This window comes from Pomacea canaliculata, linkage group LG2, assembly GCF_003073045.1.
Source record: "Pomacea canaliculata isolate SZHN2017 linkage group LG2, ASM307304v1, whole genome shotgun sequence".
NCBI lineage: Eukaryota > Metazoa > Mollusca > Gastropoda > Architaenioglossa > Ampullariidae > Pomacea > Pomacea canaliculata.
Window position 1 is genome coordinate 24,028,414 of NC_037591.1, and position 27,656 is coordinate 24,056,069.

Below are 27,656 nucleotides of genomic sequence, written 5' to 3' on the forward strand. Positions count from 1 at the left end.
AGTGAGAGATGCTTTACTTCAGCAACTCCTGAGGAACCCATAGAACACAAAATTCGAGGCGACGAGGCGTACACTGCCGTTGTCTGCTCCATGAATAGAAATGGCCTCTTTGAATGTGTATCCCTCCGCCCCTGGCGCGGACCCATTTCCGATTGGGTGTCAAGCGGCAAAAAGTAAATGGCAAGCACCCAGAAGACTTATTGAGTTTGTCGGAACAAGGCTGGCACCAGGAGGATAAAAACGAGGAAGAGAGAAGCAGCGTGTCCCCCCGTTTGATGAAAAGAGATGTCCAGAGGTTGAAGGTAAATATTGGTCGTGTGTGATTTCGTGCCCTTGGCTGGACAGATAGGACGTCTAAAGAGGCGTGTGCAAAAGCAAAGGGTCGAACTGCAAGCCAGAAGAGAGGAAGAAAGAGAGAGGAGGGGTGGGGAGGAAAATGGAGGAATCGAGGGAGGCAGAGGAGGGAGATTGGAGACAGCAGACAAGAAGGGGACACTGAGGACTGTCTGGCATTCATTGTAAATTAAGATCAGAGCGGTTCGTCTCAAAAGAAAAAAAAAGTATTGAACACTAAAAGTGAAATATTTATATATTATATTTTATCTTCCAGATTCTTTTTTTTGCAGTACTGAACATCTTTACCGACGAGACAAAGTCTTGTACCGAAACCGAATCAAAGGTAAGATTTCTAAGTTCTGCGCACAAACAGGTGCGCAAACAAGAAGTAACACCACGAATGGGTTACATGTTTTCCTCGATATGTGTCACCTCTGTCGCACATCGTAATATACTCGCATCGTTGATGTATAGTCGTGCAGTAAATAAATAACAGAATAAGCCTTGAGGTACACAATAATATCAAGACATACACCGAATTCTTTTGTCCTCGATGATATTTTAACACGTAGAAACATTTCAAAATCAATCAAAAAAGTTATAAATGATTATTTTTTTGCTTTCCAAAGACCAGTCTAATCAGATTTGTTTATTGTTAGAATGACATAAACTATATATATATATCAACATAATCAAGATGGTCGTGATATCAGATTATTTTCCACTCCTCGAGCTAAAATTAGCAAACGTAAAGAAAACATTCTTGGACATTCTCGTTGTTTCTCGTGTCCCTTGACATTTTCTGTGATTTCCTATCTCGGACATTCTCGCTGTTTCTCGCTCCTCCTTGGCCTTTTTGTGATTTTCTGGCTTTTTCCTCCTCCGCTCCCTAAAGAGCTGCATCAAGGCCCATAATCGAGGTTCACTGAAATTCTCCAGGCGCGAGGCTAACCGCATGCTGTCACAACTTTCACCAGGAATCGCGTCCCTTTTCTCGCTCCGCTCAGTCTCAGTGGCGACACCTGCAGTTCTCCCCTCCCTCACGGCGAGTTCTCTCCCCGAGTATCGCGCTGTTCTAACGTGCGGAGAAAGGGAGGAGCTGACAAGGGGTCTGTGGCAGGAAGGAGATTTCGTGACTGAAAAACTGCCCAGCGAATGTAATCCCCTTAATAATGTGTCTCAGGATGGAACTACGGGAGATGTCCTTTCACAGGCGCCAGTAGGAGCGGCCATTCACGACGTGGTAAATAAGTCGGCTGCTAACAAGTCTGAAAATGAAACACCGGAGGCTTCTATGATCCTGACGAATGTAAGACACACCAGTCGTCAATAATTATGTTCTACACAACCACCATTTCTCACGCTGTGTATACAAGGTCAGCTCCCAACAAAACGAATCTCTCTTTCTCTCTCTCTCTCTCTTACACAGGTATGTGGCAATTTTAAAAAAAAGTTACAAAGTTTACACAATGAAACGATCTTAAGCTTCTATGTCTGCAATGGACTTCAAAACTAAACTGGAAACATCATTATGAAATAATATACAGGCTATGGTGATGGTCGTTATGGTGTTTCTTGTCAGAACGTTTGTGAGAAACAAACGAGACGAAGGCAGAGAAAGAACAGTCATTCCAGCAAGTTATTACGAAAGGGTTAAGGTTAAAACAACCGGCATGTATTTCGATCGAAGGTCATCCACAATTCATTTTCAGTTTGTATTTCTTTCTTGTTGAGCTTTCCTAGAATGTTTACCCATTAATTTTCCATGCCCTGACAAAAAAGTGAACATTTACTGTAAATGAACATCTCCAGTCGTAATTTCAGCCATGTATTATTAAGGCTTTTTGTTGCCGTGTGCGATGTCGACAATTTAGTTGAAAACAATTATTCGTTTTTTCATATTCCCGGGTGTCGCTATTTTATTGTGAAGCAAATGCTGTTTTCTTTCTGTCTTGTAATTACAGTCCAGCGAAAAGCAATAAAACTGCGTGCGAATAACATTTTTGGCAACAACAAGAAAAAGTTCTTTTAAATTGCACAGTATCACAATAGACATGTTCATTGGGCTTTACACATCATAGAAACCACGAGAAGAAATGTCAACCACAGTTGATGATGAAAAACGAAAAGCAAAGAAAAGACAAAGCGGAACGCTCTTCTAAAAAGGGAGATAATTGAAAAAAATTTTTTAGAAAATCTTCAAAATAACAAAAAAACACTAAAAAAAAAAAAACCAAAGCAACAACAACAACAAACAAACAAACAACAACAAAAGCAAGCAAAACAAAACCAGTATTTGTGACATCAGATATTGATCGGTATCATCCAAAATTAAAACGCATCCACATCACAGAAACAAGTCCCTCTCGGGCTGTAGTGACATAACTTTTATAAAATATAGAACTATACATTTTTATAGCTCTTGTTTTATATTTCTTAACATTCACATAAATGTATAAACATACAAATCTCTCTCACACACACACGCACACGAACAACCTCGCTAATGACAACAGTTGTCTGCGCCTGCTAGCGTGTGAAAGTATCTGCTCCTAACCCCAAACACATGCGACTGGTTTGATCACGACATTAGAAAACATTATTCCAGAAGAGCCTGGCTCGGCGTGCGACATTGGCGGTCTCGCAGACGTCCCCTGGGACTGTCTTCACTCCTCATTAGTCGCCGTCACGCTAACGGCTGCACGAGGCGCTAAGGGCCGCTGCACACGGCAGCTGTGGCGGGCTGCAGCACGCGCCTTGTCTCGCGCGTCAACGTGGCGCACGTGGTGAGAAAAACGACCGAGAACTTTCTGCCGAACGTCAGCTTCTCTCGATGTGACGACAAGGGGCTCCATGGGCGTGAAGTTCTGGCACGTGCATGACGGAAAAAAATGTGTGTCCAGGATGGTTTTTTTGGCCCCTAACCCAGACCTTGACCTTTGCAAGATGGGTCAGAAACTACATACAGCTTAATGGAGATGTCTGAAAAATGGCGAGGAAATGGTGCTGTGCCTGGTGGTAGAGCAGTAGTTGTAGATACAAAGAGATGAGTCACGAGTTTGTATAGTGTCCTCAGGTAAGCACAAGGTATTCTCGTGTAAAATAATTGTTAATAGATTCCCATGGCATTCTACTTACTGTAGATAAGTATATTACAACTGACAAAGTGAACAAAAAGTTGAACAGTTTCAAAATATAAGGTTGATAGTATCATATTTTTTATAGTATCACTATTAAAACAGTAAAATAATTATGGCCTAAATGAAAAAATTTTGCCTTTCACTTCATTCATCATTTCAGTCATCAATATCGTAGTCACAACCTTAAAAATAAGTTTATTATCTAAGTTAAAAATAATCGTGATAATTTAAAGGTAAAAATGCAAGAGATTGCAACAAAGAATGGAAACCTATTTGAAGAGATATGAATCAGGTATACATGTTATTTATTAGCATGACATTTCTTAGTATATGTCTTGAGATTTAACATGTAAGACCACAGGGAAATATAAGTAAATAACAAGCATATAAATTTTTCAAAAGGAGCATTTGTGTTACGGAAATTATTCATGGTGAAAGGTGGGTAAGAGAAAAACTACAATATAGATTTTGTTTCAGTTTGAATATGTGCATGTGGTGACAACAATTGTCGCATAATGAGAGCAGAGAAATAATGGGCAATATCAAAGACCTGTGATTCACACACTTCTCAATTGCTTGCATTAGATGTCTTTTGAAGAAAAAGAAGAAGAAAAGGATACGATAATTGGTGTTTTACGACAAGCCAGCAGCTAAAGTTATATCACGGCATGGCAGCCTGTAAAAAGAAGGAGGAGGAGGAGATAGGGGGTGGTGAAAGAGATGAAGATGAAGGAGATAAAAGGGCAAGAAGAGGGGCTAGAGAAAGGATAAAGCTGTGTGCATCTTTGACGATACATTTCAGCAGTCGATATTGTCTGCTCGAGAGCAGAAGAACAGGGATGGATAATAGGACAAGGTGGAGAGAGGGGGCGGGAGCCAAATTTTCCAGCAGGAAGGAAATCCATGCGTCAGGAGCAAAACCTCATTGAACGGTTTGAGATAGCCAGCTCGCACGTGGACTCGAAATGCACACAAAGCTGACGATGCAAATGACTTAGAGAGCCCAGACAAACCTCCCACCCTCACCCTCACCCTCGCCAAAATTTCCAAACTCGTAACACATCTCCTCCTTCCCCAGCAGACGCATTCTTTTATTTCTACTCCAGCTCCACCTCACCGCTCCCATAAATCATACACTTACATGCTCGCTTGCTTCCTTGCTCACTCATGCAAGCGCACAGTCGCCGTCTGCACCCACAGGGGCAGGTTACTCACGTTGTTCATATCGATGCCTTTGGTGTAGGTCCACGTGTGCTGGAACGATTCCTGCAGTCTGCTGGCAAGGGTCTTGGGGATGTGGTGAAAGTTGACGAAGTCCTTCACGCTTTGCACCTTTTCGTGATATTCGTCCGACCCCTGGTACACGCGCAGCATGATGGACGATACGTTGCCAAAAATGGCGGCGCTGAGTAAAGCTGCCCGGACAGGAGAAAAACAAAAACACAAAAACCTCTATATAAATATTTGCTCAGACATACAGACAAACAGACATACAGAAAGACAGCTGCAAAGATGTGAAAGTGAGAAAGCACACAGATGCGAGGAGAGAGTGAGAGTCAGGAAGAAAAGGAAAGCCTCAAGAAAATCATCCTGGGGAAAAAAAGACCCTTGTAGGGGGCGGGGGAATGGAGGACGAGGCAACTATTGGTAGCTGCTGATCGATTCCATCGAACGAACGATCGAACAAGTCTCTCTCAAGTCTGGCAAATATCAGTCCCAGCGCGGCCTGTGACAAACACGGACAAAAGTCGCGAGGGACAAAGGGAGGTAATTACGGCTTCCGCACGTCGGCAGGAGACAGGTGCATGAGAAATGACAGACGCGGGGGTCATTCGAGGACCACCACGTAGTCTTCTAATATAGTTTGTCTCATACGTTAGTCTAATACGACACCACGCACGCAATTCCAGAAAAAAAACCGCCTGCTTTTGATCACGAACGCGTTGTTGAACGCATTTGAAAGTGCTTACCTCCCCAGATTCACTTCCTTCGTTTTTATCAATATCTGTGCGGGTGTTTTACAAAGATCGGGTACAATTGTCATCATATCTATCTATAAAGAGACAAACATGCATTTCTTTATCTCACCCAAGAATGAGAAAATAAATATTCTGAAGACATCAAAAAAAAAAAAACCAAAAAAAACAAAAAAACAAACAAAACAAAACAAAAAAAAAAAAACAAAAAAAAAAAAAAAAAAACCCACCACATTCGCAGAGATGTTTCAAAAACATGAAGAGGAACAACAAACTATGAAATAAGCAGCAGACTAGGGAACGGACGAAGTAGTACCAACTATGACCCCAAAATGCTTGGGTCATGCTTGTCTCTACCCTACTGAGTGCTTCGGCCGAAGATACCAATACTCCTACTACTTCACTAATATTAGTTTCTCTTTCTATTCACTCCAGACATAACAATTTGTAATACTCTTATATTTAGAAGGGCTGTGGACAAGTTTACAAATTTTTAAAAACAGCGTCCAGTTAAATCTTTTTGAAGACTGCTAGACAAATCCGGGTCAAACAAAGGCAAAACTGACTTTCACCAGCTCCAGAATGTTTCGTGTTTCCCAGAAAGGCCTTAACATAGAAAGCAAACAAACACAACTGCAATATCACAAACAAGAAAGGCTATGAAGTTAATAAAATTATCGGATCCACAGCGCGAAGAACCAATTTTTCAAAACTACAGTTATGGCGGGTTAAAAGCGAACAACGCCGCATCAATAAAAATCAGTCGACACCATTTGGAAAAATTAATCCAGGAATAGAGGAGTTACACGTAGGCATCAACCAGAGTTTTGAGGCCAAAAAAGAGAGAGGGAGGCTCCAGCTTCATCAGCGCAGCGTGCACTTTCATCGTTAAACATACCCTCTCTTGCAGACGGGTCTGTGATAAGACGGTTTGTTCATGCTGCGTTCAGCTTCAATGTCTGACACTTGCATAAAGCAGAAGATCGAAATCTCATAAATTCTTGCCCTCAGGGTGAGTGAGAGCGCAGGAGAAAATGCCATAGATTTATTCGTCTTTGGTGTGCAAAGAGGGTTCCATTTCCCCTACACTTTAGGCCAAGCTGATGCGCTTGGAGGCCAATGCAAAGTGTATGCTTGGACTGGGAAAGGGAAGAACACGACTGTAAAACGGCTGCAAGTAGTTCCTTCAGGCAGCTAATGGACCGCTGAAATCAATACGCCACGAAATGGCTTCCTGTCAAAAGCTCCCATTTCCGGCCGTTCGCAGAAGGTTAAATTATAGAGAGGGTGTAAAGAGGCAGTCTTATATCTGATGACCGCCAGGAAAATTGCGACTTCGGGCTCTTTCTTGCTCCTGGAGTTCCGGTTTTTTTTTTAATCTAAGGAAATTCAGTCCTTTTTCTTTCACTTCACGGTGGACCTAGTGTGAAACATTTCTGAATGTTCGCGAGTTAGAATTTTTTTTAACATTCTTGAAATCTCCCTCCACCCACCTACCCCAAGATAAAATCATTCCCGAAAAGAAATGCTCAAGTGGGCAAAGGATCGGTGGAATGTTGTCGACCACAAAAACAGTTGTGCCTAGGATTTGAATACAGAAATAAGCATTCTTGGTAGGCAGTTCTTTCTTGACATGCCTGGTGGCAACAAAGCGAAAAAATGAAAATAAAAATTAAACAAAAAAAACCCACTGCTGTGAAAAAAGACTTGAAATTATTCTGTCAGTACCATGTGAATAGCAAGGTGAATTTGTTTTGTTTTTGCGCAGCTGGAAATAACTGACATCATCATCTCTCTACAAATTTGTCAAACTTCTGATCAATGTCACACACAGAACCAAGCATCGTTATAGATATCTTCACATCCGTCATCGAGTCATCGTCAACGTCAGCCGCCAAGAACCCCACCACCACCATTTGCATCCCCACCACCTTCCCAAGCATTACAGCCTCCATCGCCAAAATGAAATGGAGAGTTCGTCTCGTCCTGTCAGCGTGAAGACCACTTCACGTGTAATCGTAAAGCTAGGCAGAACTTGGCGATAAACAGGGCTTCTGATTAAATTTCCACTCACCAAAACATTGCATCGCCGCTCACTCACGGCTTATGTTCGCATTCTGAGCTTCTGAAATAGTGTAGAGACGAATTTATTAACTAGATATTATCTTATCCAGCACAGGTCCATGGTATAAGACTCGTGCGACCATCCTGCGAGACTTAAACAGTTTTCTGGACTTTTTGTCTCTTAAAATCGCAATTTTTGATTTTATGTAATACATTTGCAAAGAAACCAGAAAAAAATCCAACAAATTGTGGAAAATTCATAAATGTCATCAAATCTTGGTAACGCATAATTCTTTTTACCTTAAAATTACTTGTATAAACCCACTATACATGAGAACTTGGTAAATCTCTACCCAATGTGTGTAAAAACTTGAAACTTTATCAAAAGTATGTCTACTTTATTTCATACAAGTGTGAATAACTTTGTGTGAAGTGTGAATAACTTTGTATAAAAAATCCCATAAGAAATATACTTAAAAATTCAACATTAATTTCAAGCAAGAGATTTATTGTGATTAATACAGTCTGTACTCGTTAACAAAGAGATTGTCGTAATACTTGATTGACATTCCCCGAGGAGAGAATGATCCGTTGTAAAGCTTTTCTAGAAACCCAATTTCAGTTTCTTCTGCATGAGTGCTCGTAATTTTTTTGGGAGCATGCTTAAGTGAACCTAATACACTTCCGCAGTCATGTCGATGAAAGGGGATACGTATGGGATGAAATGACATATGAGACGCGGGGAAATCATCTACCGCTCTCGAGGGAATAAGCCACTAGATGAGAGGCTTTGGAGAGGACTGGAGAAAAATAACCCAACACATATTTGCCGCGGGATCTGAACAACAAAAAAGGAGACAGAACACTCAAACACACAAATTAATAAATAAGATTAGAAAAAAGAGATGGTACAAAGGATTTATCTATCCGCTTAGAGAGTCCCCCTTCCTTTGCCTCCTTTTTCCAACATCTACTGTGGTAGGACCAGCCTCACAATCTGTGTTCATGAAGAACAATAGAGTTTCTCAATAGGCTGTAGTGTTGTTCAGGCTCACTAAGCCTCGTTCTGATATTTAAGAAGGCGGTGAGCAAATATTGTGCATTGTTTGTACAACTACTTCCCCCGGTACGGTCGGTAGGTAAACAAGGCAAGAGGACATGCTTTCACCACCGGCATATGAGTTGTGTTTCACGACAGGAGGATGCCGAAGAAGGTTTGTTAATGGGCCTCGCTTTGGACAACAGGAGCCTCGATGTCAGTACACAGGGTTAGTAGGTTCAGATAAATATTTAATAATGTTCCTTTCATTGTAGATTTTTCGTCGGGTGACCCTCACTTTTAGCTCTTGTGTAACTGCATGAAGTTCTGCTCTGCATAATATTAATGAATAACAGTATTACATTTGTAAGTTACTTTCTCCATTCATTTTGAAAATGATTAAGGAGAACGGACAAATATTTAGACAACAACAAAACGATGATGAACAGTAGGAAAAGTCTACAGCACAGCCTGTGTGTAAGTGTAGACGGTCGCAGCCATCTTGCATAGAAGTATTTCTCGTCAGTCAACAAGCAAAGAAAGAGGTCCATCCTGTGACGTAATGTTTGTCAACAGACACACCTAATTAACATGTGGTCCTAGCTCATCAACTGGCTGTAAGCACGTCCATCTTGATGTCGGTGTTGTTGACCTCTTCTTGTGCATGGTAATGTTTGTAGATGTGTATTTCGAGAGCAAAAAAGTAGGGGGGTGGGAGATATTCACACATATTTGGGGAAAACGTATATTGCAATATCTAAGATATCACATAAATATCACAGTCATCGGAGAATTATGGCACCTGAGGATTTATTTAATATAAACACCCATAGGAGCCAACTCCGAATCAGTTGGCTCAGAGGCTTAAACCCATCTCAACATATCTGACACACGTCTTGCTTGTACACTGTACTTGGAGATAAGTAAGGACCTACAGAAAAATCCCATACCTTAGTCTCCAAACCCCAGCCTGGCACCGACCAAATCTCGGAGTCTTCACTCGGAGCACAAAACAGACTCGCGATTATCAAACTGGATTTGCTAGCAGTCAGATTCATTAAAGAGTTCCCTACCCCATCCACCAACCACCAACCACATCCCACATCCATACATCAGAGTAGACAACCTCTGGTGAATTACGCGCCCGCTCCTCCGCAAAGCCGAGACTGTGGTGGACAACATGGCGGCGACCTTTGACCGCGGCACAGCGCTGTGACCGGTCGCGCCCTCGGTGTTACGTAATTCGCATCTTAATTAAAAACTCGGATCACCTCGGCGCGACCTCCGTCAGCTGCTGTTTTGACAGGGAGGCTGCACAGTAAAACTTCTCGCCAGAGAGGCGCAGGAGAGCGCGAGGACATGGCGGCGGGATGCGCTTTATGAGGGCTGGCAACATAAACAGGTATTACCCGCCTGGCTCATGCAAGCCTGCTACAGTGGGAACATCTGAGACGTGTTGCATAGGCGTAGCGAATCGAGCGAAGCTAGCCAATCTAGCCGGAAGCTAGCAGAGCGCGCCCCTACAAGCTAGCGAACCTAGACCCCTAGCGTAGCAAAGCTAGCGGCCTTTGGAGGTCCTACGCTTGCTATTCAAAATGGCCGACATTGTTGTCGCTTTCAAGTTTGCAGAGGAGAGTTTCTTTGATGCTCCCGTTAAAAAGGAGTATTGGACCGGATACAAAGTGGTAAGTATCTTTTAATGATAAGTAATAAAAATACTCTATTATTTATGTGGAAACATATTTATTTGTGTAGCGGGAGCTATTTTAGACAATGTGTAGTCGGATTGGCGTTTGCCGAGTACGAGCTTTACGATTAAGGCCGTGTACAAAGTGGTGTCTTTTAACGATTGTTATTTAAAATACCCTATTATCAAGGTTGACAAAATATTCACATGTTTAGCGAGAGTAATTTTATAACAACTTGTAGCCCCGACAGTATCCTCCAATCTGCAGTCTCCGCGTGTACCGGCCTCTTGTGTGTGTGTGTGTTTTAATTTTCTGCTTTCTAGTTCCAAAATTTATTATCTCAAGTTATGAAAAGGCTGAAGGTGATAAAGGTAATTTTTCAGTGTTATAAATGCCATGAAGAGCTGTTATAATGGAAGGCTTTAATGATTTTCACAAATAACCCAGCTATGAAAATATTGTGCACATTATTGAACTATCCTTCCAACAGAATAAAATAGTACAACTACCCTATTCTTTGATGTTTTGAATCAAAGCTTTAAGTTTGAATCTGATGCTGTTGCATTTACTAAACATATCACTATGTTATTCTGGTTTTTATTTTCCTGTTTTTATTGCTGATTAATTGATTTCATATTTTAACAGAAACGAATGTGGGAAATCAATGGACCAAGGGGGCAGTACTTTTTCTCATGGACACTTATGCCGAACATAAGGAACAATTTGCAATTCCAACTTGAAAATAGAGGTATGGAAGAGGATTGCTTGGGAAATGGCAGCCTCAGGATGCCACTTTGCTCCAGCAGCACTTGAGAAAAAAATGGAGCAATATGAAAATATGGTGAGTTCCTACAAAATCATTGGGCTTTCTGTCTTAGAGTGCAACATTTTTCCATAGATCTGAGAAACAAAACATCACAGGTTTTTAAGGTTGTGCAAGTTCTTATTTGTTTGTTACCACAATTCATTCATTTAACCTGTAAACAAGACCCCACAAGTATCAACCAAGCTTTAGTAGAGATTTTTTGGTAGCCGTGTGAAATTAGTCTGGATACATAATCATATATGCAATCATATTTGGTACTTGTGTCCCAACAGGTACAAAACTATAGTAGATTTCAACAAGAAAACGGGCCAGGGAAGATCACGATGGAATTTCTATTCCAGAATGGCTGAAATCTTGGAAGGAGACCCTACGTTCATCCCACCACTGACATCATCATCACTGGGGAGTGTAAAAGGTGAGTGAACCATTTATAACATAAATAAGCAAGTAAAGCATAATTTTAGTATAGCCATATTTAGTAAAACATTTGACAGTTCAAGTATTAATTGTTTAATGCTTCTTTTCCTACAGGTATTTGGGGAGGGTAGTGACAAAAGTCTGTTGTGCCACAAAGAGATGAGTCTAGATATGTAAAAAGCTCAGTTAGGAACTTTTTGTATTCATGCACTGTTCCAGCAAGAGCAGTTACCATGGCCATACAGGCTAGACATATTTGGGTTTTCCATGCCCATATATTGGTTATAATTCATTAATATTTATTTTTCAGTAAACACTCTCTCCGAGATCTCCAATACCCAGCAATGTGCCACCCCTACAAAGAAGCAAGAACAGCAAGGAATGTCTCAGGAGACTCCTCACCTCTCCCAGTATCGGTTATTAGTACGACCCTACTGAATAAAGGATATTGTCACTGTCTTGATTTTAGTACTAAATAAAAAAACTTACACGCCCTTACAAATTTTTTTTTTTTTTTTTTCACTGTGACCGTTAAAAACCAAAAAATCCTGATTTACCTGATAATCATGTACACAATGAAGCACACTTGTTTCTACCATGAATTAGTAAAATCAAATGAAAATTTATTATATGATAAACACATTACATGATAATCAAATGAGAAATTATAACTGGAAAAGTGTTGCATCAAAGCTAAACACAAAAAGTGACACTCTAGTTCATTTGAAAAGCACAGAACATGACATGCATCTGGTGACAAAGCAAATTATTAAGGATGGTGACAGGAATTAAACACACACACACTCCTCAATTTACACGAATAAAAACAAATCATAGTGGTGATGCAAATGCAAGAGATATGTATAAAAAATTCAAATTATGCAATGGAAATAATAAAGGTTGCTGGGAGAGAACTGTACACAGCCATATGGTGTATGACAATACTTTGCTGCTGCTGTGTCAACTTCAGTATGTAGACAACATATAAGCACAACTGCAAAATCACACCAATCATAAATATAAATGCACATATCATATAATCTATGCACATGGTGGACAGCTTATTAATGATGGTGACACAAAGACATGTAGACCTCAATTTGCATGGGGAAAGAAATTATGGGTGTTGATACAAATGCAAGAGATATTTATGCAAAATATTATAATTATATAATGAAAAAATAAATGTTGGTGGAAGAGAAAAGCAGACACTGATGATGGATGCTTTGCTATAGACGTGGTATGGCAAATATAGGTGAATATATTCTGGAGGGTGATTTTGGTGCCAGTAACCACAAGGTGGCAAGCAGCTTTGTTCTATTGTTGAACCACGTTGCTGTGGCAGATGAGGCTCAATCCAACCCTGGAGAGCCTGAAAAATTTCACAAAAGATCTCTATGAAAGTTTGTGTGTGTGAGCATTATTATAGATATGTGTAGTGGATACATTTATGCATATATATATATCTTGGACATTCACATTCCTTAAAATTGATTTTGGCATTTTTATTTATATTTCATTAAGTTTATTACATTTTACTTTATTTTATTACGTTAACTTACATCAAAGGCGTCCGGCAACATTCGAAGTGAGATTTGAACTGGTATGTTGAGTATCCTGGAATGATGACTTCGACGAAACTGATCATGTGGTATTGGAATTTTCATTATTGTCCTGATTTACTTTCAGTAGACAGGTGGGCCGCAAGCTCGATATTTATTTGCGACGGCTTGGCTACAGCACGGAGGGGTGTAGCTTGCAAAACAAAGACTTCACTCAAACCTCGCCTTAAGTCGGCCATCTTGAAACTCTGGCTTCCGGCTACACTGCGTTGCACAGGGACCGCTAGCTTTCGCTAACCGCTAGATTCGCTAGGCTAGCTTCGCTCGATTCGCTACGTGCTATGCAACACGCCACTGGTATTCCTGGACATAAAGTCTCTCAGCATGATCTAGATAGCTTACTGGACCATAAATTAAAGTAATATGGCTTAGAGAAAGAGATATAAAAGAGATATAAATACACAAAGCAAGTCAGCGCGTGCGTCTAAGCTGCTATGTCTGAAATAGTGGTGCTATTGTGGAGTGACTGAAGTAATATTCAGATAATTTAGTGGATTATTAAAATTATTCTTCAAAGCGGTATCAGTCTCAGTATTTCAAAAGAAACAGTCAGCGCAGTTTAACTGCTGATGGACTTGTGGACGTCCACACACAAGCACGAGATACTCACAGCCCAGCATCATGGCGAAGATGGAGAAGATCTTCTCGGCGTTGGTGTTGGGGGCCACGTTGCCGAAGCCGATGCTGGTGAGGATAGTGAAGGTGAAGTAAAGGGAGGTAATGTACTTGGTCTTGATGGACGGCCCGCTGGTGGTGTCGTTCATGATGTACGGCGAGTCCGTTAGTTTCGCCAGGCCGTCCAGCCAGCTAGACAAGATAAGAAGCCAATTACGTACCTACAGTCGAACCTCGGTTTTCGAAGCATTCCTTTCAAAATAAGTGTATAAATTCTAGAAAATCGAAGTTATGAATAATCTACCCTGGAACTGGAACCGCAATGCCCCGAAAAATAATAAATATGAAAAAAATTGAATTCCGAGAACGTGATACGTGAGCAGAAGTTTGAGTTTTCATCTGCGCGGGCAAAGTGCGTGGATTCACTCAACAAAGGCATGACCTTTTATGACTAATCTAGACTTTTATTGAGAAAGAGAGAGAAAGAACAAACGAGAGCGAGGGAGAGTAAAAAAGTATTAAAGTTCAAGAAAACATCCAGAGAATATTTAGTAAAAATATTCACGATAGAGACATGCAAAAAGGCTGTTACCCTATAGGGGCTTCCAATGAGGCTCTCTCCATGTTAGCAATGGCGTAGAATATACAGGCCAGCCAGTGGCCAATGAGGGTGAAGGTGACCATGAGCAACAAGAGCATGGCCGAGCCGTACTCAGCAAACTGCTCAATACGACGAATCACGCGTAGTAGACGAAGCAGTCGAGCTGTCTTCAGAATGCCCGTGATCTTCATTGTCTGGCAACATACAGAACACAGGTAAGCGGCAAAAGTCTTGGGCATTTTGTTAGGAACTCGTACCTGATTGCTTCCTTTTACTTCTACAAATCCAGAAAAAACATTATTTTTTTAAGAGAGAAGAAATCACATGTAAGAATGACATAAGTCCTAATTGTCCAGGAACGATAAAGAAAATAAACACTCGATGTTGACATTTTACAACAGTTCAGGAAGGAACTACCCGCTGAAGAAAGCGAGAGAGAGAGAGATGACAACACAGACACACAATTTCAAACTAAGGACAAATGGACCTCTTTCCCGTCAAGTTTATTACAGACGAGATAGTTGGTCAATGAAGGGGAAGGTATTTGACTGGACTAACATGTTGACCTAATTTCACAGCTTGCTAGACCTAGATATCATTGACTCGACTGGACCTGTAAGAAGCTTAGAGAAAAGAGATTTTAGAGACTGTGATGGCCTTGTCAGCTCACGGTCTGTATAAGGGTGGGGAACGTCCAGCCCGCCAAGGCAACCACAAATTTCAATAAATCCATCAGCTTCTTTTCATAGCAACATAAATTATTCTAAGTGAGTCACATTAATAACTTCAATTTTGAGGGACAAGCACTGGATATCTATTACGGGATAAACAGGACACACATGAGTACATGCCGGGACAGACACGCATGGTTCTTGACGGTCTACCCGTAATTATGTGCGCGAAAATATGCGCAGAAAACCACTGGGTTTGATTTTTCCGGTTCAGACATTGCTAGGACGACTGAGGGACAAATGTTGTTGTCTGTTGAAATTTGAAACGTGTTCCAAATATTTAGTTTAGACATGGATCAGTTTAGTTTCAGAGGTTCAGCAAAATATGATCATATGCATAGATATCACTTTCTTGCCGAGATATACATTCCACGTGCGTGTACCATGTATTCAATGTGGAATGACGATTGTGATCACAATTTGTTGTCTGAATATGCCATTGAGTGAGTCGGTCTCATAATAAATTTGCAAAAATAATTAAATTCTTACATTACAAAATACCTTCTTATATACACAAGGGTATATTTAGGAGAGATAAATGAATTTCAAGTGGAAGTGCAAGATTGTATTGTTTACATTCTGCTGTCAGTTGGTGTCTGTCCAGGCTGCTGTACAGATGTACTGTTGTTTCTTGTTAATTATTTCATCGTTTGACTCTGCCCATAGGATATTTTTGTTTCTCTATTTATGAGTGTTTAGCTTTTATATAGTTGTGCAAAATCTCTACAAAGTTGTTTGTCGGAAAACTCTCGATGCTACAAATCGTCTACAACTAAAATTCCGCACACGCATGAAATTAGTGACAGCAGAACATTTTCTTCTCACTAAAATTAACAAAATTATAGTTAATAGATAATTTTGTATGTCCCGCGAATGATGTTATAAATATCAAAATGACCCTTGGAGTAAAAAAGGTTCCCCGACCCTCATCTACATAGTTCTTATTGAAAGGACCTGATCATTTAGAGAGGAGAAAAAAAGAATAGAAAGAAATACAGGAAAAGAGACTTCCACGAAACAGAGAAACGAGAATGAAGAATAAAAAGATTCAGATACAGGAGGCAGAATTAGCTAGAAGCTTTTGAAAATAAACCTCACGCATACTGGCTTTGCATCCGCCATGTTACATCCGCCAGAAAATCCCCCATTATACATTTTAATGTATTCATCTTCATTATATTTAAAATCAAGTTACAAAGGATGATTATATTTCATATTCTTCTTTTGTCCCCAAAGTATTTGCACAAAGAAAAAAATTTCGGAAAGCATCCCCAGCATCAAAAAAAGGAATTTTGATTGGCAGAGAAAGAGCTGGGGTTTTGTCAGGGCCTACAAATGAAGACCCTGATCCCTCCGAACGCCTCCAAGACTTGTTTTATTGTGCTTGTTAAACATGGCACAGAAAGGCAGCAATCCCAGCTTTGCATATATTGCGACTCTTGTTCGGTGGCAAGCTGATTTTGTTTGATCGCTTTTCAACACTGACCTCTTTGGGTTCAGGATCAAGGAAAATGAATCGATCAGGCTTGCAATTTGCATAAACTGCTTTTCTTTCTTTATTCCTGGACACTTCACTGCTCCAGGAACTTGATTTTTTTGAGACAAAGAAGGAAAACAAAGATGTGTGATGCGGATTAGCTGCATAATAATGCAGCAGCTTTTGAATGTTTTCGCGTTTCAATAAACTGTTTCATCCAATCGTCCTGAAATCTGTCCACGTGGACACTCGCCAACCTTCCGAAACCGTATTACAGCCAACACAAACAAATAAACGGCAAGTAAGAGCGTTTGAGAAGATAAGAGATAGGGACTTGATTGATTAAAGATATTTTTTGTTCAGTTTAGTTCATTAATTAATTCCACCTTAGTTTTATGGAATCTAAACTGACCCACTTTCAAATCCATGCACTTGAGATTTTCCGAATGACTAGTCCGAAACTAAACTAAAGTAAAAAAAAAAAAAAAAAAAAAAAAAAAAAAAAAAGAAAAAAAAAGAAATAATAATAATAATAAAAGTTGTCTACATTGCTTACATACACAGAATTCGGGTAAGCAAAATAACTGTTGTGATGCTAACATCACTTTTACTTGAATTAACAGATACCGACATCAAATGCGCCTTTAAAATAAAAATTCAGATTAAGTAAAATAAACTTTTGAAACAAACGCCTAAATTCCCTAAAATAATCACCATGCACAGAAAAAGGTCAACAGCATCGACATCATGATTGTATATGGATGTGATTACATTGCTTCAAGCTTCACTAAATGGATGAATATGGAAGATATGTTAAGTATCCATATTTACATACAGAAGTTGTATGAAAGAAACTATGTTACATATACTTTTGTGCCTTTACATCGCATTACCTGGACAATTAGAAAATTATGAGACTGATAACTAACACATACAGAGGTCGATTGTTTAAGCATAAAATCTCATAACAAAAACAATGTTCCGCATTTGAAAATTTGCTATGAAAAGTATTTTGGCAGCTAAAGGTAATCAGAAAAGAAATATTTGACATAATAAAGAACAATTTCTTAATATTTAAAAAGGATTTGTGCAGAAAGTTAAAAACAAACGAGACAGATATGTCAATTAAATACTGTCTGTCCCTGTTTCCAAAGAAATTTTTCTACAAATATCCATTTTCAGAAAGAATGTCGCATAAAACATTAGAAAAGTGCCATACCCATAAACCATTATATACCGACGATTGTACAGAGAGACAGCAGCAAGCAAACAAGAAAAAGGACGCCGATATTGCCAGAGAAACAAACAGTCGATAGAAAAATAATTTGGTTACATGTATTGTATGCCTTAATTCATGTATAGCCGCAGCCTTTGCTAGCATTGAGCATACTCGTATTCAGAGGCACTGAAAATATCTTTAACAGAAAAAAAAGAAAAAAAAACCCTCGATAAGACGAACAACTTTCTGTCATGTTTTCCCGAATCTTCAAACATTGTTACAGAACGGCACCTCGCCTGGGACCCGAGCTTCTGATGAAAACAGTCCGCCATGTCGAACGCAGCTTTGAGTCTTGCCCAGAGTTCCTAATGAACCACAGAAACTTTTCAACTTTGTAATCCAATAAAGTCTTCTACAAATCGAAACTTTTGACTGAGTTCCACTGCGCGGACATCTAAAAATAGTTGGAGTGGAGGAACTTTCAACAAAATCTCACAGTCGAGACGACGGTCTGTCCCTCCTTGTTCAAACTCTACATAAAGGGGGACTGGGGGGACTTCGGCTAAGAAAGATCACTCTGTTTACTCTTCATTCCAGCTCGATCGAGTTATCCTCTTCTGCCTTTCAGCAGTAGCGTTTGTTGAAACTAGACTGGAAACGAGGCACTTCCTGCGTAAAGAATGCTGGGTACCGGCAGTTTGGTGACGGCAAACATGGTTTCGTGGCACTGTTGACTTCCGCTGGTACTGTTAGGATTGTACCCGGCCTGCCTTCAATCCCATTGACAGGATTAGTGAAATATTTTCAGAATGTTGTCCAGGAGCTGATGCTGCTTCTTTGGTAATGGAGTGGAGGACTGCAAGTGTTTAGTTAAGCAGGAAATGTGTGGCAGCAAGATTTTGCTTTTGTATTGTTTATATCAAGAGATCATATATAAATAGTGAGATAAGGATTATTAAGTGTGTGAGAGATGATATATATATATATTGATTAATGTGTATGAGAAATTTAATATAAAGTGCAGGAAGGATCATTATCTAGGATATTATAATTATATATATAGTAAGAGAAGGATTACTAAGCCGATGAGAGATTATGCATATAAAGAGTTAGTAAGGGGAGATAATAATTATATAGATATCGCAACTAGTTTTTTTTCACGAAGGTATACGATCGTTAGCGTAAGATCTTCTTTAAAGCGTAAGAGAGTTGGTGTGAAACTGTGTTTGTGTGAGTGAATAAAAGACAGCTTTAGACAGACAAAACAAAATACCGAAAAGCCACTAAAGGAAGGCCAGCAGTTGACACAGGGAAATTAAGAGGACGCGATTTCCGACACCCAAATATAAATCAATTGCCCCGCATCAGCACCCGACACATATCATAATCTCTAGGGTTTAGCTGGCCTCACCAGGCGCGGATGCTGTGGTACAACACGACAGTTACATCGGATGTGAAGTCTGATCCTCTTACAGAAGAAGAAAACCGACGAGTTTAAAAAAGCGCAGCGCTGTCTGAGACAAAAAAAAAAAAAAAAAAAAAAAAAAAAAAGCAGCGACCTAGAGGGACTTCCTCTTCCGATGGAATCCTAATCTTCCTTCGGGCAAGGGGTGCGGCCCGCAAACATCGTCTGATTGAACTTCTCGGCGGAAAACGCGAGCCCAGAACCCTCGCCACGGTTTTCTGCATGGAGGAAGCTGAGTGTCGAGTGCTGGTGGCTGGCAGACTGCAGCAGATACCAATCGACTAGACGAGATGAAAGGTCCTCTGCTTGTCTCCGCCTGTCTGTCTGCACGGTCATTACACATTCGGATCCAATGTTTGTTCTATTTTCAAGCTGGTAAAGTGCGGAGCTCAAACAGTGTGCGGATGTATACTCTTTGTCATGCAACGAATTTTAATCGTCTGCTCTGTTAGCAATAAGTAGGATGCTCCAATGTACCGTACGAATTTGGCTTTCATTCTTTTGTGAAATAGGTCGTAAAAATGTTAATATTCCTATTACATGTTATTTTCCCCATTAAATACACTATTACGCATTAAAAGTTGTTGGTTAAATCGGTAACAGATAAACATAAAAAATATTATTAACAACACAAATGCTTAAAATTTGTTATGATTGTTTAAAACACAAGTACACATGTTCTATCTTTCCTTATTAAGTAATTTGATTATAATTTATATCTCCATGACTATGGTTATTGCTTCGTGTCTGATTGTGAGTCAGTCTGTCCATGGACAATTAATTAGCATGAGGTCGATATTTAGCACATTTTTATGATAAAGAGATCCTACTTTCATTAACTATTTTATTTTGTTGCTTTTGTAAAATAACAACTCTTCTTCTCAGCTGTAACTTTCTTTAAACACCTTTCACGAGTGCCAGCGAAAGTAGCTTAAAAGATGACATAACCTATGAGACAGGAATGTAGATGCCAGTTTTGTTGTGTACGAATTTTAATCGAGCTGCAACTGAATTGCCCTCTGGGATAAATAAAGTATTATCTTATGAGACCGCTTCGCAGAACACTAAGAATAAGACACGACCCAAATATTTTTGGAAGGATCGAAAACATAACATACAAATAATAAAAAACTCAACCAAAACTCAGTATTCAATAACCACCAGGGCTAGAGTATTCAAGTTTAACAAATTTCTTGAAGTTTGGAAGGAGTCCCACAATACTCAGTCTAAAGCCCTAGGGATAAGTACACCCCAATGTTTCCACGATCTTGGTGTGGGAAGCAAGCATAGACCTTACAGAATTTTTTTTAGGCCAACTACCTTCTCTACAAATCATAGGCATGTTCAGCTGTTGTGGCACCGACGAATTTCTTGTCTCCTTGTTGTTATTTTCTCTCTCTCTTTGGTTCCATCGGTTCGTCAGACTTTCTTGTCTCCACCTGTCTCGGTTCGAGGGCTGCTGTCAAGATGGCGTCCGAAGGCCCCCCTCGGATTCCTGTTTTGTGAACGAGATCCAATCTTGCAAGCAATGCGTCATCCTCTCTGCCCCTTTCCTCCTTGAAACATTTCCTTTCAAAATTGAAAGGAACGTATTGATTGGTCGCGCCTGACAAAAAGGGGCGACTACCGACTCGCTATTTGCGAGCTTCCAGATTTCTCCAAGTGGAACGAAGACGGCGGGAACAGGGAGACAATTTGTCGCGGGAGTTGTCATTCTTGACAAGGCAACACAGAGAGTGGGTGAGAGAAGAGTGCGGGGTAGCACCCATTTGTCCTTCTTTCTCTTCCTGCGCCGGCTGGTCCACGTGACCCTCCCCTCTGTAGACGATCTGCTGCAGGACTCTCCCCTCCCTCTCTCCTTCGTGGGATGTGATGGTCAATGGAGTCAGCAGTTCCTCAGGCCTCATACATCATAATGACATTGGCTGCAATACTGGTGTCTTCAGTCTCTGGGGCATGTTATATTTCATCCGGATAATTTATTCTACAGGAAAAGTTTATGATTTGTGTTTATTTTATTTTCCTTTTAGAAATATTAGTAGGATATCTTTGTGATTTTTTTTTCATAACTGTTTTGAAAAGATAGAGAAGTAATAGATTCCTGATAGAAAAACAGCATGGATTTGGGTAACAGTAGAACTTATCAAAAGTGAATAAAATAGAAGTAACAAAAATCCTAATCAATGAAAACACTTTCCACCCAAATTATTAAAGGACAAAGCAAATATTCTTAAAGGAAACTGGTGTTTCCTAGCAATGTTCAGATTTTAGCACATTGAACTGGAAGGCAGAAAACTTCTGTATTTTTGCTTAGTCCTGTCCATTTACCTCCTGACCAAATTAACAGACAGTATTGAGCGAAGACAGAGACAGCAAAAGTCCACAGCTGGCTTGCGTACAGCTCTGAGCCTACCACAGGAGACCCGACTGAGCGACATACTACGGACAGAAGCCAATACAGTCATGTATGTAAACAGAAATGTAAACAGCAATCAGAGCTATGGTCTGAAAAAATGAAAATCTCTCAGAAAAAAAAAAATAAAAATAAGAATAAGAAGTTGCTTATTACCTCTTTTTCTCATTTTGTTTCATGCCCACGAGGATGAAGTATTGTCATTGTCATCTTGTACTGGATATGTAAAGATAAAACAGCTATAAAACAACACTCAAGGCAAGGGAGAAAACCCCAAAACAGTATTGACAGTGACAGGTTCTAACCTCCGTTGTGCCAGAGCCAAAGAGCAGAAGGTCAAAGGGGATTGCGGCGATGGTGTCGATGACGAACCAACCCTTGACGTAGTTCACAGCGATCTTCTGCTTGTCACTGACAACCTCGCCATTCTCCACGTACGTCGTGCGAAAATTGATGAGGATGTCTGCGATGAACATGAGGTCAACGATGAGGTCCACGATGACCAAAGGGTCAGCGCGTCCCCGTCCGCGTTCTGCATCCTGGTCCTGGCGTCCTGTAATGAAATGAGCGAGGGAAGAAATCACACGAGGCCTCGAGTATCAACATTTGCTCTTACCTCCTCCCTTTCATGCAAGGTGTTACAACAAATTTGAGTTGTTTCTAGGTCATTATTAGACCTGCGTACTGACCTTGTTGAGCTCCATCTTGATCTCCTCCTCAGTGAGGAGGAAGGCGGCGGAGTAAGGCGTGAAGACTGCGGTGTAGAGGACGAGCAGGAGAATGACCCAATCCCACACGGCCTTAAAGGGCGAGTAGTGTAGGATGATCCACTTGGTCCTGTCCCTCTCCAGCTTGATGTTGGCATACGGGTCAATAGCGGCCACGGAATCCTCCTCCCTGTCGCTTTTGGAGGAACTCTGGAGAAACACAACGCGGTTAAATAGATAAGCGGGTGAGTCAATTTTGTTTCCGTTGTTTGCTTACGTCAGAAAAATCATTCAGTCGACTCAACTGTCAGACCGTCAGAACAGTCCATATGTCTAATGCAAACCTCTAGGCGCACAAACAAAATGGCTACTCCTGATTCGTGGGAAATAACGAAGATGGCAGAAGTAGTAATTTGACCGTGACGAGTTCTGCACCGTTGCAAGGCTTACATAGCGCTACCTGCTTAGAAAAAAAAAAATGCTTCAATGGGACGGCTGAAGCAGCAATCATCAAAGACTTAAGAAACAAGAAATTATCCCTCTGTCCCAGCAAAGTAAGAGCTCATTCATGTCGGTGGACACCTACGGGATTTGTGTTCTAAATGCAGGAACAATTCGCGCTACTTGAAACGGGAAACAAGTGCTGGGTACTCACCGCTGCTCACCCCCCAAGAAACAATACCCTGCATCCCCACAATCGAACTGATTGAACTGAATGCAGCATTTCATTAGTGAGCTGTGCTCTTACCTCCGAGATCTTACGTCAAACCAAAGTGAAATAAAACTAAAAAAGCTTCTCTGCATTGATGCTGCATCTTGTCCTCTGGATCCTATTGTAGATGACCTACTGATGAATAGTATCCTCATCAGTAATTAAAAACCCTTCCATGACTCAGCGAAAGGGACGATTTTGAACTAGTATGTAGCAGACAAAGATAAGTAAATACAAAAATAGCATGTATACATACAGAAGTTACATCCATACGTACATAAAACAAAGCCTCATACATCACAGTTTTTGTTAGCCGTCTGATGTCTGTGTACTAAAGCTTGCCGGTAGCTCCATGGCTACGCCTGTTCAGTCGATATGTCAAGGCACTCTAAATATATGTCTTTTGCTGCAAAAAAACAGCACTTTATGTAATCTAGACTGCTTCCGCATTTGGCAGCAGGACGAAGTCATTCGACAAACAACCGCTGGCGTCTATCAGCGGAAACGGCTGATGTCTCGTCTAACGAGGACGGCATTGAAAAAAAACTTTCTTTTTGTGTTCTTGCTATGAACGTGTTAGATATGAAGAGAAGGGAAGAGGGATTCGAGAACTAAAGGGAGGTCATAAAGGCAAACTGGACAGAACAAAGGAAAAAAAAAAATCGGGAGAGAACGCGATATATTTAGAGAACGACAAAGCGAAGAAGGAGGAGAAAAGGGAGAATGAAAGAAGGCGAGAAAAAGTGAAAAGGAGAGACGAGGAAGAAAAGAAGGAATAGCGAGAGAATGAGGGAGAGAGAGAAGGATAAGAAGAGGCTGACGAGGAGAACAGGAGGAGAGATGAAGGAGACGCATGGAAAGTAAAAAGGGGTTAAATAGGAATAAAAGGAGAGAGAGGATAAATGAAGGAGAGAGACGAGGAATGAAAGGAGTGAAAAAGACGAGGGGAAACATTGAAAAAATGAGATCGGTGCGGAGAGGGGTGGGGTTACACGGAGGCAGGAGGGATCGCGGGAAAATGAGACTTGGAGGGGAAGGACGGTGGGAGAGAGTGATGGTGGTGAGAAAATGGAAGGAAGGGGAGGGGCGGAAGATAGACAAGGCCGGCATTGTAAATGAGTTTACTTACTAACACTCGGACACCTATGTGCCTCGGGCTACACAATATGGCGGTGGATAATAGCCAGCCGCAACAGCACGCACGCACCTCCTACCACTCCCTCCCCTCTCCGTCTGGCAACGCCCCGCACGCGCGTCGACAGAGGATGCCCTCAACACTGTCATCGCTGTCCACCTCGTGTCGACGCCCACATCACGCGGGCTAATCCTCTGTCTTTTGCTCTTCCTTCCCTCACACCGACCGCTTTTATGTACAGACAGCCACCGCCTACACATACAAACCCCAAAGAGTGCAGACAACAAGGGTGAGGAGAGAGACAGAGAGTAATGAGCCATGACACAGACACACGCCATCTTCAAGGCACGCGATGCTCTACAGACTCGGAAACCTTGGTGTACAGTTGTGCAGACGTCGCATGAGCCACGAGCTCAAACATTTATGTCTGAATTTTGAGAACCAGGCTAATAAGCTCTGATCCCCTTTGTATCTAGATATCTTTCTCAGCACGCATTGTCTCTTTATTTCTGTTTTGCCTGTAACGCAGTGTGCTTACTCAGTTGACCCACCTGTTCAGAAGGTACCTGACTCTGTAAAGGGTTGGGGAAGGTAAGGTAGCGAGGGAGAAGAAACAGGGGCCGCCCTCACTCAGAATAGCTGGCCTCAGGAGAAGGGACACGTCACTCCTCTACAATCGTACTTCGAGTTCTTCGAGTCTTTAGTCTCCGCAAAACAACAACAAAAATGTCTATTAAAGCAGGATAAGAAACATATCCTCTGAATCTCCTTAAGGACCCCAAGAAACCTCCTGCATGGCTTGGCAGTAGTGTAAGAGATTTGACTCCACGATGACTTCTGGCAGTGACCTTCGGTTTGGCCAGGAACTCTTTAACGGAGTATTAAATGATCGAAGTTCTCAAACTTAGGACGAAGTCTTGGATTCCGGATTCGCAGACACTTTGGCAGCCAATAGAAAGTGATATATTATATTAAATGTCACTGCAGGTTTCGATACAACACAGACAGTTGTCCTCTTGTCTGAAGGCCATGAACTATTGAATACGCAAAGGCCACTGAGTTTATTTCCTTGACATAATCGTTGTGTGTGCGAGCAGAAAAAAAAAAGATATCTTCCAGATAAGGTGGCCTGATAAAGAAAAAAAAAATGAGAAGAAACGAACTTTTCTCCTGTCTCTTTTATGACGGTAAACAAGGGGAGGACTGTGTATACTGTGATGGGTGACTGAGTGCAAAGAGAATAGAGGAGTCGAAGTATCTGCTCTGTGAGGGCAAGGAGGGGCGACTGATATGTGCTATGAGGGTCACGAAGGGCGACCTGAGTGTTATGTGACGGTCCCGATGTAAGATGATTCAAACAAACAAAAATCTGCTGGGGCAATAAATTATGCCAGTCAGGCTATCCCTGGATGACCGTGACATCACGGGTTTGACCTCTCTCTGTGTACGATTATGCTTTTACGGTTTTGGCTCCCGTCCTCGTAAACTCGAAAATAGTCTGTCGTACTGACCTTTAAAAAGATTACCCACTAGTGGACTTCTAAGTACTTTAAACAACAACAAACAAAAGCAAAAACAAACATTCACTCAACCACACCACAAGTATTTCAGGTACTATTTGGTCATTTGATTTCTTAAGCTGTGATTTCTTTGATAAAATTCTCGATGTACCTAGCCTTTTCTCTCATTCTGTTCTCTGTCGATTTCCATTGTTAGGATGAGTTATTCACATTGATGTCAGGATGAGTGACTCACGATTGATGTTGAGTTCGTTAAAGCCCCTCCCCTTCGATCTCTTCCGGTGTGGCAATCCCCCAAGAGCGCCCGTGAGGCAGCAGGACACCCCAGTTATCGATACCCGATCTTTCTCCCTGCATCAACATGGAAGATGAGCGGTGCATGTGCATAGCGGGTTGCACTAGTTGCTGAAGGTCCCCCGGACTCTTTCAAGTCCCTTGGCTGTTGCACCCGGCAACGACTTTTCTTGTGCACTGACTTGACAGACTAACCTACGCATGCGCGAACAGCCAAACGCAGTTGCCAATACAAGATCTTTAAAAAAATCGACACCAAAATGTTATCCTTAACCAAAACCGAAATCCCGATCTTAAACAAAACCCCAAAGCACATTTAGAACTAAGATGTTAAAACATAAACACGCACAACAAAACAACGAAAGAAATAAAAGATTTCGTAAAATACAATCTTCAACATTTGCACTGAAAACCCCTCACCATAAAAAGAATCCAAAGTTAAGATATTCAAAGTATTGCATCTTCACTAAAGCCCTTAAAATGATAAATTAAAAGACGTGCATGCACAGCAGGTCAGTGCCAGAAATATTTCTGTCCGGCGTTGGTTACCGTTGGTCAGTGGAATCCTCACGATGTTCGCTCTCTGATGTCTGTGCAAGCGCCATGCGACTCCAGACAGACTCTCTGAAGGGTCCACACAAAAGAGTTCCAGAAAAATGAACGATCTGCTGGCTGCTGCTGCCTTTCCGAGACACATTTAGGTGTTTTCTTGCTAACGTCTTGGAAAATTGATGGCGAGGCAGGGACACAAAAGCCAGTTAGATGGCATTATTGAACCCATTGAAAGCCAGTGTTGGACACTAAATGCACGTCACGTGGCTACAGGCTGGGTGACTCGCCGCTGTCAACACTTCACTCGCGATTTGCAGACGGGAAAGATGAAGCAGCTTGTTTGCTGTTAATAGTTTTATTTATTTCGAGTCGAAATATGAGAAAAGCAAAGTCATTTGATTTGAGCGATTTTGCATTTTTTCTTACTGATCATCACATTCACTCTCATTTCTTTCATCTTGTGTCATTCTTTCTCTCTCTCTCCTTGTTTTGTTTTCCACTCTGTCTCTTTCACTTTACGGTAAATATATTCTTAATCACTGAATGGGAAATATCGTATACCATTCCTGTTACATTGTATATACCAATTTTTTGAATAAACCAAATGGCCTAATAAACAGTTTATATTCTGATTCCCTCTCATAGCACTCAACACACAAACACACAGCACACACCTATGACACATGGCTGTTGTTAGTTCTCATTTATCTTCATCAGTTGATAAGTGACAGACAAACTATAGCAACGTGATCCAGGTAATGCATTAATCTTTCGACATGACATGATCTCGGGCAATGCATTTGTTTTTTAAACTGCCCCATTGTAGGTTTTGCGATTTACATATTCCTGACCACTTTACTGCGGAAAGATAGTCTGTATTGTTCAAAACATTTATATATTGGAAGATTATGTTATTATTATGTATTATTGACATGGGCAGCAACTGGGATATTCCACATTACAAAAGTAAAAAAACCAAACCAAACCAAACCAAAACAAAACAAAAAAACAACAACAAAAAAAAAAAGAAAGAAAAAAAAAACAAACAAAAAAACAACTGAACACGAGGGACACGAAACACAAGGAACACGAGAAGGGGTTGAACCA

General features: G+C 40.9%; 1 protein-coding gene and 1 long non-coding RNA gene across 3 annotated transcripts in view; one reads left to right on the forward strand and one right to left on the reverse strand.

Annotated features, from left to right (window-relative positions):
* The window catches only part of LOC112555382 (potassium voltage-gated channel subfamily H member 7-like), a 107,075-nt gene that overhangs the window by 8,459 nt on the left and 70,960 nt on the right, over positions 1-27,656 (reverse strand). Inside the window, exons 3-7 of the mRNA XM_025223755.1 lie at positions 22,319-22,546; positions 21,935-22,182; positions 14,316-14,518; positions 13,719-13,915; positions 4,692-4,891 (exon numbers count right to left, since the gene is read on the reverse strand). Of these exons, the coding sequence (XP_025079540.1) occupies positions 4,692-4,891; positions 13,719-13,915; positions 14,316-14,518; positions 21,935-22,105 (771 nt within the window). The 5' untranslated portion in view covers positions 22,106-22,182; positions 22,319-22,546. The remainder of the gene's footprint in view (positions 1-4,691; positions 4,892-13,718; positions 13,916-14,315; positions 14,519-21,934; positions 22,183-22,318; positions 22,547-27,656) is intronic.
* Positions 9,275-11,552, forward strand: LOC112558052. 2 transcript variants are annotated; one of them, XR_003098060.1, is made up of 3 exons: positions 9,275-10,240; positions 10,889-11,084; positions 11,342-11,552. It is a non-coding gene; the product is annotated as an uncharacterized LOC112558052 (long non-coding RNA). The 2 variants fall into 2 exon arrangements; XR_003098061.1 differs by having other exon boundaries at positions 11,411-11,543.